The sequence below is a fragment of the Lissotriton helveticus genome, chromosome 5_1 (genome assembly GCF_964261635.1).
Source record: "Lissotriton helveticus chromosome 5_1, aLisHel1.1, whole genome shotgun sequence".
Classification (NCBI taxonomy): domain Eukaryota; kingdom Metazoa; phylum Chordata; class Amphibia; order Caudata; family Salamandridae; genus Lissotriton; species Lissotriton helveticus.
In genome coordinates this window covers 1,482,874,374-1,482,892,761 of record NC_136065.1, presented here as the reverse complement: position 1 = coordinate 1,482,892,761, position 18,388 = coordinate 1,482,874,374, and the positions used below count along the sequence as shown (strand labels likewise).

Below are 18,388 nucleotides of genomic sequence, written 5' to 3'. Positions count from 1 at the left end.
GGAGGGAGCCACAAATCACAGTGGCACAGCTCTGGGGAAAGCTATAGTACTAACCCCACAACTGGGAATATTAAACATTTGGAATGCTACTGACCTAACTGAAGTCTAACAGCAATTCGCAACACTGGGATACACGATAGCAAAGAGAGAATTGGCTAAGGGTTTGGGGGGGGGGGGTAGGAGTATGAACCCGCCTTGTGTCACCTTATGGGTCAAAGAAATGGATAATGTATGCTGGCAGAGACAGAGGTCTACAAGGCTCGGGATGCCCCAAGAAATGGGATAGAAAGTGGTCACAGTGGAATAAACATAGGGGATATCTGTGTGTCGCCTACTGTTGAAATGGAGATACGTGGACAAGCGAGACTTGTATGAGATATGTAATGTGTACCCATGATTAATGTTTTGCTGGATCATTTGGCTGAGAACATGCACTGTGTCGTTCAATCATCTAATGTATGGCTGCGATTTAAACCAATAAACAAAGTAAAAAAAAAAGTCCACATGGCATTCGTATCCACACATTTCAACAGACAATACACTCTATGCGGTTTAGTCTGTCATCCCTGTCACGGCACACGTACCGCCGGCGTGAGTCTAACGCCTACGCGGTTCACCTTTTAAAACATCCCTGCGGCAGCCGCTTTTTCAGTATCCAGCCGTACGACGCGGATCACGGACGCAGACTTAGACGAATTTAAAGTAATTTTTCCCTATTAGGTTGATGAAACTCCAAGGGGGGTAGTTGAACTGCCCACGCCATACTAAGCCATAGGCTAAAATTCTCCCCACATTCATTCCTTTCAGCATTGACTGCTAATTGCCGCATTCACCGATGGCACCACACTATGCCTGTTTAAGTACGTGGACCGCTTACACTCCAACTTGGAATACACTGGCTTAACTGAATTGAAGGTAATCTAACCCTCTAGATTAACGAGTTTCCTAGACTCCATATACAGCGGCACATCCTGTAACAGGTGGAATGCTTATTCTCCCCATGACTTTAATTTCAGCTTTGGCTATTTACTCGACGCCCCTGTAATTAAACTAAAATCTATAAAAATAAGATTGTATTACTGTGAACGTGGCCAGGCCAGAAAGGACGATGAATTACAACCAGTCCAATTTCTGAATGTATTAAGTTTCTTCCCTTATGTCACTGCCTTGAACATTCTCCTTCTCCACTTGAGCACCCTCCTTTTGCACATTCCCTCTGGAGCAACCTACTTTTTCCTCTCAAATATCAACATTAATATTATACAGTCATTTTTGACTTTTCACCACTTGATATGAGAATAAAATGCTTGGTGAAGTAGACCATGGTTTGTTGCACTTCCTCCTTTAATTTTGAATAATGTATTAAGTACTGTGAGCTGATAAATTGTTTAAGAATGGTCATGAAATTATCTACCAAATATACTAAACAGGGTAGTATGTAGTTGACAGGTATTATACGCTTTGTAACTTAAACGCATTGGCAAAGCTTGCAGTTGTGGGTTAATATGCTACATACAGGGACTATGTCATTATGGATGCTCAACTCATAGTCCGGTAACCATGCTTAAAGAATGATCTTTATGAAAAAAGTGCTTAATTTTGTGTATTTGTTCCCAAGATAGACCAGTCTCTGCTTTAGAGACAAAATCTCACTAGAATTTTGCTTTTCATTTGACATGTCCCTTTTTTGTTAAAGATATGAGGATATTATTTGCTTAGTCTGTTTTTTGTTTTAAGGGAGCATTAAAATTGGAAAGATGCCAGTGGCGTCAAATGGTTCCTGATTCAAGCCTTCAATAACAGATTTATCTTGAATGTCAGTTGAATCAATCAAATCCCCATTACAAATGGTTTTATGCCAGGCTCCTTTAAAAATGATTTATCAGTGAAATATTTAGATCCCTTCACATGGCACGGATATGCTTAAATCTGTTGGTTTATTTAGGTTAAGAGAAGGACTAAACCCTAATGTGTCATGCATTTGAGACCTTATAGTTTTCTGCAATCATTCCTCCATCTTTCACATCTGTAGCATAAGCAACTTCTAATGTTGAGGAAGCATCTCTTCATGGGGACGAGTTAACAGCATGCTCAAGTAAAGACGAAGTATACACACTTTCTAACATTGTGGGAGGCTGCACTGGAGAATGGCTCATGTTCTTGTCCTTTAAGCATTTCTATTCCTTTTCAGGGGCTGATGCTTGGACTGTCATTTCATGACTTAGGCTGGTGTAAAGCATATGTAGTCTAGATTTGCTAATCAATTCAATAAATGTATTTTCTAACTTAGTTGGCTTGCTGTGTGGAGCATGCAGCTTTATTGGTGTAAAACTATTTTCAGAAGCAATCACACTCCACTGGCATCAAATTCAAAAAAGCTTGCTAAACCCAACAGTGAAAAGGTAAAATTGCTGTGTACTCTGCATCATAGCTCCATCATGGCTGGTACCTTAGTTCAGTACTACTGCTAGAGTGCTTCATTGGGAAAAAGTGCTGGTGCCGAAATGGAATATGGGCGAGTTCCTCCAAGAATATTTCACTCTGCACACAGCAGCTGCCTCTCAGCCCTAATAGACTGTCTGTCTCTTCCTGTGCCAGCACACCAAGTCTCAACGCCACAAAGTGCCAATAGGAAGTCAACCTGATTTAAGATGCGAGAGCTCCATTGCAAATGTCAAGTCTCTTGATATTATCCCTTGGAGATATTGAACTCACATTTGCGTGGTTATTTATCTCTCTGAAGAGCTTAGACTAAGCAGGATATCAGCTAGCTTCAAGCAAGAGAGGCTGCAAAGAATACTGTTGCTCAATGAGATTCACCTATTGCCTTGGCGTCCATTTCTAGATTGTCAAAGCTTTGAAGTCTTCACCAGTCCCCAGCGAGTATATGACACCATTTTCAGCCCTTGAGGCTCAAGAACTATAGTGCTCGCAGGCAAGATTTTCAGAGAAAGCAGTTTGTCCTGCAATCTCCACTCTAAGACAAGTGGCTAACCACAACAAAGTTACAGCAACAGTCATCGCTCCAAACAAAAGCCAAACTGTGTCAAAGGTAGACACCTTAAGGCTAGATCTCAGATTTCTAGCTGTGGTAAGATGAGCAGGTCTGTCAGGGCACAGCTGGGGACCAGATTTCCAGAACAAGAAAGCATAGACAACACCAACTGGTCTGGATTTAGTGTGCTAAAGCAAGCTAAACGCATTTGCACATGCCCGTTTGCATATTAGTACAATACATTTTGGCTTCACCAAGGTTTGGTTTGTATTATTTTCTAAAGCACAATTAACAAGGGGTTACCAATAGGTTTATCAGCTCTATACAACAGGATAAAAAAAGAAAGACCTGCGTGGTAGCTATGAGCCTGGCTGCCAAAAGTCTCACCCAAGATAAATCACATGACATACAGACACTCAGTGGTATGGTGAACTATAATACAAGATGACCCCATTAATTACAACATCAACTGTACAAGTGAAAGGATAGGAGTATAAACAATGATTTTTTATAGTAAAAACAGCTAAGTTCAAAAGTATGTATTGAATAATTTTACAGCCGTCTCTTGTGCTCAATCACCCGTGCCAGTAAACGTAACAGTAAAATTGTTAATGGCCAAAATCATTTATTATCGAAGAGGAAAGTAGTAAAAACAGCATCACAATGACTAATCATTTGTGAAAGTAATAGTTTGTTCCTGGAGTGCGAAACAACAGAAATAAAAGTTGGAAACCAAGCTATCTATCTATCTGGTACTGCTTTCTAAATCCAACCTTCATTTCAGTCCCTACTTGCCATACACTTTTAAATCCTAGGGCTCTTTCAGCGGCAAGGTCAACACTGCGCTCAGCATGAATGTCCACCAGCTTCTCCTTTCTAATGTTGGTCCTGGAGCTATCTCTTATTAGAGAGTTCAAAGCCAAAAGAAACATGTGGTCAAATATTGATAAATGTTACACTCTTCGCATTAATGTTCCATTATTGCATTCCTGTTCGACTTGCACTAACATTGACAAGAAGTGGAATGCTCATACTTCACATTCAGGCCAGTTCTCTACCCAGCATATTGGAGTGCAGTCAAATGATTTTTTCCACTCCCCTTTTTATTGTCTAGACAAATTTTTTTTAAATTTCTTCTGGCAGCCATGGACAACAAGTGGAAATTAAAGCAAGCGAGCTAGGTTTCTCATCTTAGCCTTACTTTCTTTTCACAATATTGGGTAACCTGTAAACCATAACTTGAGGCTCCCTTCAACAGACAGGCTGTATGAGAACGCAATTCACTGCCTCTTTCCAATGCATTCTAAGCGGAAAAGTCACGTTTTAAACTTCTAGTGAGCTATGAAGACAAAAATGAATCTTTTAAATCTCATATACTTCATGTTCACTAACCTCATCTACTCTTTCTTTTTAGGAGCAGCAAAGGTACCCAACTCAACGGAACAGGATGTGGTTAGCATGCAGTATTACTTCACATAAATAGATAGTACAAAATCCATTTGGGTCAGGCTGTCGGCTGATCCAGAGTAACTAGGACCCAGATACTAATGAGGTTCTATTGCCAGTCCTCTGCTTACAGGACTCGCGCTGTGACAAGTCACCAAATTGAAATGTCTGCAAATATAATCAGCAACAGTTTGTTTCAGGAATCGGGGTCTTCTCCTTGCTTTCAGGAGTATGGTGGATTACACTATGGTCCCATCCCGCCGTCGTTAGAATCTGAGAATTGATAGGCGACCATGATAAACCTTTCACATAGTCTTGGTGGGATCGGTCTCGGAAACTAGGAAAGAGGAAATGAAAGACACACATGAATCTCTACTGCATTGAAATGAACTTGTTTAAATGGATACTATGCACAATCTTACTACACAAAAAGTACAGATAACAAAACAAGGTATCCAATTTACAATCAAGATCAACTGCCAGCATATTTCATCAAGCATAATCTTTGTACATTTTTCCATTGTCCTTCAGGACCCTTCTGGAAAGCAAGTAATATCTGGGAAACACATGCAAATAAAAAATGTGTTACTCATGCTCGTTTTGGTTAATTAGCTCGCTGCAAATCAAACGTCTTTTACATTTGACTCCAAGTGGGTCTCAGGCATGGCTGTGGTCAATTTTTCTGAATTGTTAATGGAAAGCATTGCAGAACATGTGGAGTGGTGTGGCTCACTGGTTAGAGGCGGCAGACCCGGGAGCAGAAGTCGGCACGGGACCAGGGTTCAATTCCCGACGCGGCAGGGTCGTGGACCAGGGTCAGCGGACTCGACAATTCTCTCCTCGGTGCCTACTCTAACCTGTGGTACCACTCGGCAACTCTGGGCATTAGCTTGCCTAATCTCCACAACGGCCCCATCAACGCCGGGGATGCCTGGCTCCACCTTGGGGATTCCCAGTAGGGACCATCCCACAGGGAAAGCCAGGACCCCAGCGGTATACAGCGCCGGGACGCCCCTTTGCTGGGGCAGCTGTGCGCTTTACAAGTATACAACATTTAACATTTCTTCAAATTATACACTTACAAAAGAGATACCACTAGAAGTGTAGAGACATTCTGCTTGAAGTTACCTGCAACAGGTAGCAGAGGAAGCTGTAAAGTTCTAAAATCACAAAGCAGACAAACCTACAGTATTTTGATGATTGAGTTTAGAAGGTATCTTGGTGTGGTTTTCGGAAAAAACGGAATTGGAAAGAAAATATCCCAATACTATTTAGGTAACTAAGAGAAGTAGTTTGGGAAAATTTTCAACCACACATGCACACAAGTTTCAATGCAATAACGTCACTATGCTAACTTTCCAACTACTATACTGTATTAAAGAGCAAACTACTGGCTCTTACATGAAACACAGAAATGATGTTTGGTGTTGTTTATTAGTCTACGTTGAGAAGATGGTCGATAGAATATTTATTGCATACAATTGTCAAAGGACCTCAGCACGGCTGCCCTTATAGCCTGACTGCAGAACACGAGATCCACCCTTTGTTTAACAGCCACAGTCAATAAATAGGTTGTTAATTTGGGTCTGTGTGATCGAAGTACATAGTGGCCTTTCTTGCCGGCTTAGTACATTTTTCATCCAAATTAATTAATTTATTTATTTTCACATTTTTAGAGCGCGCTGTTACCCGGAGGTGTCCTGGTGCTGACTGACTGACATTAGTGCGTGATAGCTGAGAAATTAGTGTGTAAAAAGCCAGGTCTTTAAAGCTCTTCTGAATGATAGAAGGTCAGGCATCTGTGTGAGGTTTAGCGGCAGTGCGTTCATGCTTTCGCAGGGCCCAAGGAAAAGCTCCTACCCCCCAACGAGCTTTCCTGACTCTTGGGACTACCACCAGCCCCTGCTCGGCTGACCTAAGGGATCTTACCGGTCTGTACCAGTGGAAGAGCAAAGTCATACAGTGGGGGCCAAGGACATGGAGTGCCTTGAAGACCACACACAGTGATTTAAAGATTATTCTTTTGCGAACTGGTAGCCAATGTAGCTTCACCAGGTCCCGTCCAGCAGAGGCGAGTTTGGGTGTGCCTGTAATCAGATGGGCAGCTGCGTTCTGCAGAATTTGGAGTTTGTTTAGAATTCCCTGTTGCGCATTCAGCAGAAGGCTGTTGCAGTAGTCCAGCCGGGACATCACCAGACCTGTGACCACTGTCTTCTTGTGCTCATCCGCAAGAACCGGCAAGACTTTCCGGATGGTTTTTAGCACATAGTGGGTAGTTGAGGAGAGGGCATTTGAGGCCTGAAGGATAGAGAGTCATCCATCAGTACACCCAGGTTTTTTACCTTTGTGAGTAAATGAAAAACTGAATATGTCCACTTACCAAATGCCTGCCAACATTTAACCTACTTTTTTTGATCATTCTTTTATGTAAAAGCACATTGTTGCCAACTGCACAGTTTAAGAGAAATATACTTTTCTAGCAAGTATCGGGCGCATACTGCATTCACCTATTATTATGTTATGGTCACCAACATATTCCCACAGGATAAAAATAGGCTCACTGACCATGAAGAAATAAGATAATTACCTTTTACTATAGTTCTGTATTAGTATATTTCATAGATTCACATGCTTGAATGATTTTTAGTTGTCAAGCTGGGAGTCCTCAGTAACATGCCAAACAGCAGTAAACATTACCACCAGAAAGGAAAGGCAACAGAGTAGGGTTTATTTAGTAGACCATTCACTTCATTGAAAACATCATAGTGTATGCCATTGAGGAGATGTGTAACGTCCTTTACTACCCCAAGAGGCCATCCTAGCTTATATTTCAAATCACGTGTGTATGAGGATAACATACGTAGCATCTGAGTAGGGAGCAGGAATGGCCGGATTTGAATTTATTAAAAAGATTCAAACACTGTAGAAGTGCCATTACAGATAAGTATCTTATTTCGTCATGAAAATTGTAAAGTTTATATATTCATATGACAATCAAAATGGCAAGCGACAAGTGTCCTACAATATAACTAACATGAAGTGGTATGTGGGAAGGCAGGCTCTGCGGCGAAAGATTCACAAATGACCTGTCCCCCTGCTGACACTCAGGATACTGCCAGTTTCTTGAAAGTATGTTGGTTTTGTAACTTGCATACATGGCTGGCATGGTTGTGATCTGTTATGAGCTGCTTCCCCTCCTTCAATGGGCCTGTTGGCTTTGTTATGGCAGAAGGGGACAGCTGCTGTGACCCCCTAGCAAACCCTTGCTTCAATAGAGGGATGGGCTTTCTCCGGTTCACAAAAATACATGAACAGTAAGTCTGTAAGTCTGAATACTGCGGTTCTTACCACACAGAACACAATGACTCAATGAATGTTTAGCAAGCGTACAGATCTCTGTACCCATAAGGAATGATATGGAAGAAAGAAATGATCTCCATAAAATTTGTTGTTCAGTTGGAAATCCGATTAAGTCCTCAGAAATAACGTGAAACCTTAGGCTCCCAATCATAATGCAAAAATTGTTATTTAAATGGTAAGTGCCTGGATCTTGCTGATCTTTCTAGGTGGCAAGAGTACTAGCAACAACGCCACTTTCAGGAAAAATACTTCAAATCAGTCCTATAAGTTGGTTTGGCAGAGCTCTTAATTATCTGGGACACTATGGTATTAAGCTACCACCTTGTAAGAGAATGCCACACTGGTGAAAAGGTTTAAATGAGGCCTTGTTTGGTCTTCGACAATTCAGTGGAAAAGCAGGATGAACTATCTGACAAATGCCGCAATCTGGGTATTGCTGAGAGGTGGACCCTCGAGCTGTACATAAGGCCTGTCATGAACTAATGAAGAAAAAGTCAGAATTTTCACCTCCACTCAGATTGGACATTTACAAAACCGAACACATCAGTCACAGAACCTCCTGCATTTACCTTCGTATGTTGAAGTTCATGTTGCTCAACCCTTTGCTGGGACCAGTTGCGCAGGACATCTAGGTGCCCAAGTGTTACAGAAACAGGCATTCAAATTCAGATACAGACAGGGTCATAATGGAGAACTTGTGGCTAGAAAAAAGATGATCGTGGAATTTCAGCTGCAAATGCCAGTAGCATTCATGATCCAATACGGTCTTTGACAAGCAAATGTAATTAAAAAAAAGGTACGGCAAGATTTTCTCTTGACTTTGCTAATGATGGTTTAGATTAGGGACAACAATGGAAAAATAAAGTTCTAGTTCATCGAACAGGTATTTCCCTTATCTGCTTAATCCTGGCTTCCAGTACTAAATGGCATGTATACTCTTCTGATTGCTGTCTGAGATAAAGAGGAACAGGCTTGGTTTACCACAACAGCAAAACACATTCAGCTGACGGTGAATGGAATTTCTACTCATGTTATTCTAGCACTTCTCTGCCAAGTGCATGGGTCCAGTTGTTCCAGACATCTTCCAGATCATCTTCCATCGGACCATATTACTGCTAATGGCGCAGATTCAGAGCAACAACCCCACCTATGAATGAAATGGGAATTTCTTTGTAGTTTCTTAATGCAAAACCTGGAACTGGTGAGAATGCCTGTAAAAGTGGCAACAAATTCCCAAAATAATGATGTATGACTGGATGTTTGTGATGTTCCTCTGAAGGCAGCCTCACCTGGTAGTTCGGGATTGATTATACCCATGAGGATCTGGGTCAGTACTGATATGCATATGGAGGGCTTCTTTTTAGATGCACAACTTATTAAATCTTTTGGTTGACATCCAGATTATTGTCTCAATAAACAGCAACATTCAAGACACTGCATCCAGGTTTTACAAGTGCATGCAAAATGGATGCTGAAAGCTGTTTGAGGCTTAACTCAGAAGACTGAAGTTCTGCTTTTTGACCCCAATATCTGGCTTTGGACACCCAACTGGTGGCCCCAAGAACTGGGAAATCTGCCGACTCCAGCCACAAAGGCCAAGAACTTAGGTGTAATTGTTTACACAAAACTAGGATTCAAATTTCACATTACGCTTCCTTCTCTTCCATCTTAAAAATAGTTAAGAAAATCTGGACTACTGCCACGCCCTTTTTGTTCGCCTGCAGAAGGGTCTGTTGACCAGACTTCAGGTTCTTCAGAATGAGGCTGCAAGACTACTGTTGAAAATTCGCAGTTAGCAGTTCACAAATTCAGCGCTTCTCATCTTCACTGGCTCCTTACGAAGAAGAGGGTTGATTTCAAGGCTCTCGGTATCATTTTTAGGGCCCTACCTGGGGCTGGCCCCGCTCATCTTAAAAGCCGGGTTTTCAGGTGCCCTCCTGAAAGAGAGCTTCGATCATCCTCAAGCTAACCTGGTCAAAATCCAAAGGCACTGGCTTGAGAGGAGGGATTGCAGAAGTTTTGTCTCTGCCACCGACAAACTTTGGAACACACTGCCCTCTCACTTGAAGTCCCCCTCTGATCTCTTAGTTTTTAGGAAAGCACTCAAAGCTTGGCTTTTTATTCAGTAGGACTGGTTAGTCACGTCCCATTGCTCATTTCCATCTACCCACACTTCGTAAATAGTGCTTCTTCTATGGGACATGATAGATACGGAGTTACCAGATATCTGTTTTATAACGGAGACCTGGCTCAAACCCCATCTAGTCCCTGCTATTGCGCTGAGCATCCCATTAGGGTACAAAATAGTCCGGATGGATCGCCTGAATAAAGTAGGAGGGGGGGTTGCAATAGTGCATAAGGAGGAACTTAAAATTACCATTCTGGATGAAATTAGTACCCCGCAGATGGAACTATTAGTTTATAAACTTAATTCCGCATCGAGGGAACAAAGAAAGGGTGCCCTGGTTTATCGCCCCCCAGGCCCGAGTGGAAACTTTTCTATCTCCCTCATGGAAGCCCTACTACCTTTTGTAGATCAAAATCAAAACTTCCTGTTAATAGGAGACTTTAATTTGCATGGAGAGTTGGAAGACTGCCTGGATGTTAGAACTCTTTTAACGGATCTTGAGATCTTAGGTCTAAAAAAAATTAACTATGGGCCTACGCATGAGGCAGGCCATACTTTGGACCTAGTGTTCTCGAATTCACCCCGGACAATATGTGCAGCTTCCACCCAGGTTGAATGGACAGACCATTTTATTCTGGAATTCTATACTGACACCATGAATACACCAGGCATACAGACTGCACTTGCCACTAAAAGAAGACCCTGGCACAAACTAACTGCCGAGGCCTTTGCAGAGGTATATAAAGCTCACCTGTCCACTGGTCAGTCGGTGGATATAATTACTGAGCTCCAGCGGCTTGAGCAGGCTATTAGTGCAGCCATAAACTCTACCATTCCTCTGAAAATATATAAAGCACGCAAGGCAAACAGACAAGAAATCTGGTTTTCTGAAAGCTTGAGATTGCTCAAACAAAAAACCAGGAAGTTAGAAAAAGCATGGAGACGGTCTCGAAGGTCTGAGGATAAGGAACTGCATAAAGTTTCCTTAAGGAAATATCATAAAGCTATCAGGGTAGCTCGGAAAAATTATATAGGAACACAACTAGCAGAGGCTGGGAAAGATCCAGGGCTGTTGTATAAAATCCTATTAACATTTACCAAACCGGCAGCTTGTGAAACAACGGAGAATGCCTCTCAGGCACTATGTGATGAGATCGCACTATTTTTTACGCGGAAAATTGATGCCATCTATGAAAAGATAGTGGCTGCTAAGTTAAACGAGACAGCGGTCATAAATCTCCCAGACAATAATGTATTTTCGAACTCAACCGTAGCTAGCCTTAAAAGCTTTCCCCCCATCTCACTAGAAGAGGTTACTACATTAACTACTCAGATCAAGAGCGGTAGCCCCCTGGATATCATTCCAGCTCGCATTATGCCTTTGCTGTCTGATGTCCTGGGCCCAGAAATTCAAAAGTTAATAAACCTATCTCTGAGCACTGGAGAAGTGCCGAGAGACTGGAAACGGGCCTTGGTGAGACCTCTGAGGAAGAACTCTGCCATTCCCTGGACGGACTTAGCCAATTTACGGCCGATCTCCCTTCTCCCCGTTATGGGTAAGATTATGGAGAAACACGTTAACCGACATCTGTCTAAATTCATCGAAGAGACTAATGGGTTGGATCCCTCCCAGTCGGGTTTTAGGCCAGGGCACAGCACCGAGACCACCTTGCTGTCAGTCGCAGACGATCTACACAGGTTCCAGGATAAAGGTTACTCTGTTATCCTGGTCCTGTTGGATCTGTCTGCGGCGTTTGATACTGTGTCACACGACATCATGACCGCCAGGCTTGTTAACATCGGCCTGGAAAATAAGGCTCTGGCATGGTTGAGGAGTTTCCTGACGGATCGCACCCAAACAGTCACCTTGGGTGCTTATCGGTCAGAGGAGTCGGGAATCTCAAAGGGGGTGCCACAGGGCTCCTGCTTGAGCCCTACCTTATTTAATATCTACGTGGCCCCCCTCGCTAACATCATGAGATCCCATGGGTTCATCCCTGCGTCATACGCGGATGATACCCAACTCCTCTTCCCTTTTAAAATCCTTACGGATGAGATCAGGAACTCCTTCTCCCAGGGGATGAAGGCAGTGGCCCACTGGATGGCATCTAACCTCCTGCAATGCAATGTTGCGAAAACGGAGGTGATGCTGTTCGGGGAAGCCAAAATCCTTTGGTCCCCGGACTGGTGGCCACAAGACCTTGGCCCAGTCCCTGAGCCTAAACAGGTGGTCAAGGATCTCGGGGTTCGTCTAGACCAGGACCTCTCTTTTAAAAACCATACTGCCCAAGTGGTAGGGTCCTGTTTCCACATAATTGGGATGTTGCGGAAGGTATTTCCCCTACTGCCGGACTCAACAAGGAAGACCCTGGTACAAGCCCTGATATTGAGTCGGCTGGACTACTGCAACGGGTTGCTCCTCTCAGCAAATGAGGGGGTTACCTCTAGATTGCAGGTTGTCCAAAATACATCGGCCCGCCTTGTCCTTAATAAACCCCCTCGAACACCCTCTAAACCCCTTCTGACTGCGTTGCATTGGCTCTCTGTGAAACAAAGGGTGAAGTTTAAGGTATGCTGCATTATGCACAAGTGTCTTGAGAAAAGGCCCTCTATATTTGCTTAGCAAATTCTCTCCCTACGTGCCTCCACGGTCCTTGAGATCAAGTGAACAGGCCTTGCTGCAGATACCTAGAGCAAAAAAGGTGAGACAAGGGGACAGAGCACTTTCCATTGCGGGTCCCATGTTGTGGAATACCCTTCCACTTTCCCTGAGACTCTGCAATGAGCACCTCGCATTTAGGCGACAGCTGAAAACGTTCTTATTTTAAATCATGGAGACACAGCGACAGGTTGTTTATTTGCTTCTAGGTTGCCAAAGGCGCGGAGATACTCCTTCAGGAGGTGATCCTAGCGCGTTACAAACTCGCAAATAAATAAATAAATAAATAAATGGTTCATGTGAGTAGCGCCTAGATGCCTCCAGCAAGCAGTTCTCACAGAGGACAATCTCAGGCTTCAGTATGGGTAAGTTGCTACTGATTTACATGGTATTTCAAGTAAAAAGCAGTTTATTTTTACCTGGTAGCCCCACACAAGGTTAGGCAACTGACCCTTGCAGTCCACTTTTTTGCCCTGGATACAAGAGGGAGCAGGTACAGTGCTTTAAGGCTCCTCCTCAGATCACAGACAGCCAGTCCAGTACTCTTCCAATCTTTCTCAGCTCCAGACAGTGCTCTGAAGAGGATGCCTCAGTTCATCACATTTATTCCTGACCCCAGCTAGAGGGTGGGGGTGACTCATAGGCACTCCTAGCCTAAGGGGTAAACGTTTCCGGGGCCAACCATACCCATTTTTTCAGTTGTTCATTTTTTGGTCGAGCCAAGTGCAGCGCATGGGCTGCACTAGGAAAACAACCTCTTGCAATCACTACAGCTTTTAGACAAGCTCGTGCAAGTGGGGCTCACACGCCATTGGCCTTTACATCTGGCTTTATTACGCAATTGGCCAAAGGCGTGTGGATGTCCCAGCTTCTTTTTAAAGGTCAACTCCCAGAGTGATTTGCTCTCGGGAGGCGGCAGCAGCAGCGCACAGGGAACATCTGGGACATTTTAATCAGTGTGTCTGCGCCTGTTTGACATGCAGCCCGTTGTCGTAATAAAACATAGCCTCGGTATCTGCTGTGAATGTTTAACACTGTCTTTAAACTACACTATTAGGAAATCAAGTGTACGCTATAGAAATATTTGGAATATAAATGTACGCTACAGAAATATTAGGAAAACAAGTGTATGCTATAGAAAATTATTGGCATTCGCTCCAAGCTGGGCCGTAATCTTATTTCACTTGCTAACTCACTAACAGAGCAGAGGCTGTGTAGATGTCTCCCGATTACATTCTTGATTTTTTTTTTAAATAAGGCCCTACAATCACAACGGTTACCGATGCGCATCTTATCACCCGGTAACAGAGCAAAGGCACAGTATATGAAACACAGCGGTGGGCTGTACAAGCAGTGACTGCAGTGTGTACTCCTCCGGCTGTAGGGTAATAAAGGTTTTTCCATTTAGCTACAACCAGAGTCTTAAACATTGAGACTCTCATCTTCAAACTCAAATTAATTTAAAGGAATAAAACGCAATGGGACACTTGTGCTTACATCCTTCTCTGCCCTTTGCCACGGCGCACTTACAGAAAGTTTCATTAAACAAGGCACAAGTATCATCCCAGCCACCCATTTACATTTAACTGCTTTCAATGTAACAGAAATCTTCTATCAGGGCCGTAATGGTATCGCGTTGAGGGGCCTTACGTGTTATCACATGCTGTGGCATTATATTAAGTTAGTATTAAATACTACCTACTCCTCTGTAATTCTATTATCTCAAACAGTTGTATGCAGGTTTTGTGGTGTATTTGGCAAATCTGTTGGCTGTAGTTAAATTTCGGCCGTAATATTAGTACTTGCAAGGGACTTAAAATAGGGCGGTGTGTGGCGGGACGCTTGGCGCTGTTTTTAAGCTTTTCTACTCAAAACATTGTAGGCACAAAAGGGCTTTTATTTTCAAGGTGCTTCAGCATGGAGATGTATACTTCTCACTTGCTAACTCGCTAACAGAGCAGAGGCTGCGTAGATCTCTTAATATTACTCTGTATTTTGTTTTAAAAAAAACAAGCATTGGCATAGGCAATAGGTCTCGCCTTTGGGACCTTATAAGTATTTAGTTATGCAGCATAATAATAATAATAATAATAATAATAATCCACATTTGTATAGCGCACAATCACCCGTTAGGGTCTCTAGGCGCTGGGGGGCTGTCGGGAAGATTAAGCAAGCTATTGCCCAGAGTCACATGGTGCTGGGCTAACCTGCCGCCGGAGTCGGGGATCGAACCCTGATCCCCAGATTCCAGCGTCAGTCGCCCTGGCCGCGGCGCCACACCTCTCCCATATCCTTGGTGCAACAACATCAACTGTTGCATGGCTAAACACTTATAAGGTACCAAAGGCGAGACCTATTGGCTATGCCAATGCTTGCTTGGGACTTGTGCCCTGGGGTTGACATGCTTTGGAGAATGTGTGCATCTGTCCACTTCCCTATCTTGTGTTCTCTAGATCCAGGTGATGCAGAGATCACTAGCGCCACACTAAAATACATAAAAGTGCCGAAGATAAAGAGGACTTTCTTCCCTCACGTCTGCCTTAGAAAGGATGTCATTGGCAAGTGTGGTCTGTGGAGGGGTTCGCACTGACTTATCTACCTACCGCTCCCCTGTGGTGTAACCTCATTCCCTGTTGGGCCGGTGTGTAAAGTTCATCCACTAACGCACCTCTCCATCAATGGTTTACACACCCAAGCCACAGAACAGAAGAACTGCTTTCAAGCTCGAGTGGATCGCCCTTTTACAAAATCTAGAGATTGGGGTGGGCGCAGTTAGGCAGAGCAGAGGCTAATGGTCTTCGTTTTACAATTTGCATCTGTTGCCTTGGTTATCTTCTGCCGTGTTTGAATCAATGCTCAGAGCCCTTTAAAGCTACGTCTTCTGTCAAGAAAGGGTTAGGGTCTGAAGCCAGAGCGAAAATTAATTACCCCTGCCCCACACTCCACACACCTAGGAACACAGACACATTATCGTGGATATGGCACTTAGGAAACAACACTTAAAGTGGCAGTGTGCATGCTTCTGTCTCTGTGCCTGTACCACTGTCCCTCGTTCGTGCTTCAGTCTCTGTGCCTGTACCACTGTTCCTCAGTCCTGCTTCGGTCTATGTGCCTGTACCACTGTCCCTCTTTCTTCTCGTGGCATATATTCTGTGCAGTCATGCCAGGTCTGTTAAGCGATTGTCTTGGTTTGCAAACAAGTTGGAGTGTGCAGCTGAAAGTGCTGCTAGGAGGAAGCGGTGGCCTGGCCGGGCTGTACCTTCAGCGCATGTTACACCTTAGCCTACGGGGTGAGGGGATCGGAGTCACAGTGATGTGGCTTCTGTCTCAGCACCCCTGACCCCCCTACACAGGCGATGGGAGGGAACCAACTGGAGCTGTACAGGGCAATGGAATTTGTGAATGTCACTTTTCCCTTTACTCCTCACGGTCACTGAACAGCACAACTACTTCGGGGTCAAAGGACAGGGCGGGCAGAGACAGCTAGTACTGATGAATGAAAACTTCCAGCGATGTCCTGCGTGTCAAGCGCCCCTCCTTCCCCCCCCCCGGCGGATACCCATGCTATCATTCCCTCTCTTTCTGTCTTGTTCCTCACTTACTGAAAACCGTGACTTGTAGAAACGGTTCACAACCTCTTTCCTTCTTTCATTTAGTTGCTTCCCTGTAAAATTGACTCAAAAAAGCCAAGCTTGCGCCTCGCGCTGGCAGCAGGGGGAGGGAAGAGAGGAGGGTGGCTGTGCCTGTTTTCCTTGCGGGAGCGAGAAGGAACCATATGGTCTCAAGGCTCGCTCCCGCAAGGGAATCGCCAAACGTGCACGCGTTGCCATGGAAAGTAATGCAACGCGTGCATGTTTTTGGAGCCAAAACAGAATCGATCGCTAAAGGTCTCCTATGCAGCGCATACACGCTGCGTAGGCGAGACCTACAAAAAAAACGTATTGTCCTTTCTTCTTTCTTTGTTCTAATTCCCGCCATTCTTTTATATTCAACTGCTTTCAATCCAACAGAAAGCTTCTACCAGAGCGGTAATATCGCGTTCAGGGGCCTTACATGTCATCACATTAAGCTGCTGTTAAACACTGCCTACTCACCCGTAATCATATTTTTTAAAACAGTTTAGTAACTATTTTGCAATGTACTGTGCAAAATAGTTCCGTTTTACTTGAATTAAGGACATAATATGAACACGTGCAACAAGCTTAAATTTCGGCGGGATCTGCCGGGACGCTTAACACTCTTTAAACTATTTTTCTTGAAACATTGTAAACACGTTAGTTTTGCTTCCTTTTCTATTTTTGGACATTATAAATGACTAATTATGAATACAACTATACTACGTATTCTCCCTTTGAAATAGCCTTGCTAGAGCCCACTCGTTTACAGTTCCTGCAGGCATACGCAGCACACTTCCCCCACTTCAAATAACGCCAAACTTTAGCACAAATGTGATCCCGGCCTCCGGCGCTCCTATTTACATAAATTAACAAGTTGTTGTCACAAAGCTTCACAGGAACCAGACCACCGACGCCATGTGAACAGCAGGCAGCCACAACACTTCTCCCCCACTACTCTTTTCCTCCAGGCCAGGTTTTGTTCCTCATATGCTTCCTTCTTATATCTCATATGTTTCCACACAACTTGGAGCACTTTATATAACATCCTCCTGTCTCCTATACCTTTTCTCTTCCCTCAAACCCCTATTTCCCCTTAAACGCTCCATTTAAAAAAAAATAAAAAAACTAAACTCTCCAGTTCTTTCTTGTTGATTTCTACTTATTCCCGCCACTCCCTCATATTACAACTGCTTTTAATACAACACAAAGCATCCACCAAAGCCATAATTATCGTCTCCACTGAACTTTTGCGTTAGACTACAAATAGAGCCGTAATGTTATCGTCTGCAAGTACAGACGGTGTTGTCACAATACTTGTAGAAAGCACGAACAGCTAGAGTTAATACAAAAAACAAATACATTTGTCAAGAACTGAATGTGCATTATAGAACATGAATAAAGGAATACTCAATTTTCAGGCAATCGCTTAGAAACATACGCTCTGTGATGACATCGAAAGAGCCGCAATATTTTTTCATACAGATAATAAATATACTTACCAGCGCTGTTGGAAGAGCCAAAGTGATCAAAAACTGTTTACAGAGTTGTTAGTGAAGCCATCACACTTCATTGCTAGGGCACTGTGTGCAGTGCAGGTACAGAAAGTAGTTCATAGCAAAATGCACAGCTGCGTTGCAGCTTTAGGGAGTCATGCACACTATTGCGTTATTTTGGGTGTAAAAAAGTGGAGTTAATGCAGAAAATGATGGAATGTGTGACAAAAATGTATTATTATGTGGAAACTGCCACAGAATAATAGACACTTTGCTATTTATGCTCTATAACGTAGCTTATAAATATTGCCCAAGACAATAAATATAGCTAAACACAAGGTTCCAAAGGCGCGACCTATTGCCTATGCCAATGCTTGTTTGCTTTACTGCACCTGGACCAAACCCCATGTGTCAGGGCATTTTCATGCTGGCGAAAGTCTTTGGCCACACTACATTTCAGCTCAGTGTACTGGGTTGTGTGGGGCTTGCACAATGGTAATCCTGTTGTCCTTCCACAGCCAACACTAAAATTCAGTGTAAAGCAGGCACGGTAACGACAACAAACCCAGAGACAAACATCTGTTAGAACTAAGGAAGGGTCCTTCAGCAATCAGACAGGGGATCACAAATTGTCCTGGTATCTGGTTCTCTCCCTTTCAAGTGGGCTCCAAATGTTACATGAGGCACAAC

At 43.5% G+C, this 18,388-nt stretch overlaps 1 protein-coding gene across 1 annotated transcript in view; it reads right to left on the bottom strand.

The window, feature by feature from the left end:
• Positions 1-3,603: 3,603 nt before the first annotated feature.
• The window catches only part of WDR77 (WD repeat domain 77), a 128,290-nt gene continuing 113,505 nt past the window's right edge, over positions 3,604-18,388 (bottom strand). Inside the window, exon 10 of the mRNA XM_078644482.1 lies at positions 3,604-4,778. Within this exon, the coding sequence (XP_078500608.1) occupies positions 4,622-4,778 (157 nt within the window). The 3' untranslated portion in view covers positions 3,604-4,621. The remainder of the gene's footprint in view (positions 4,779-18,388) is intronic.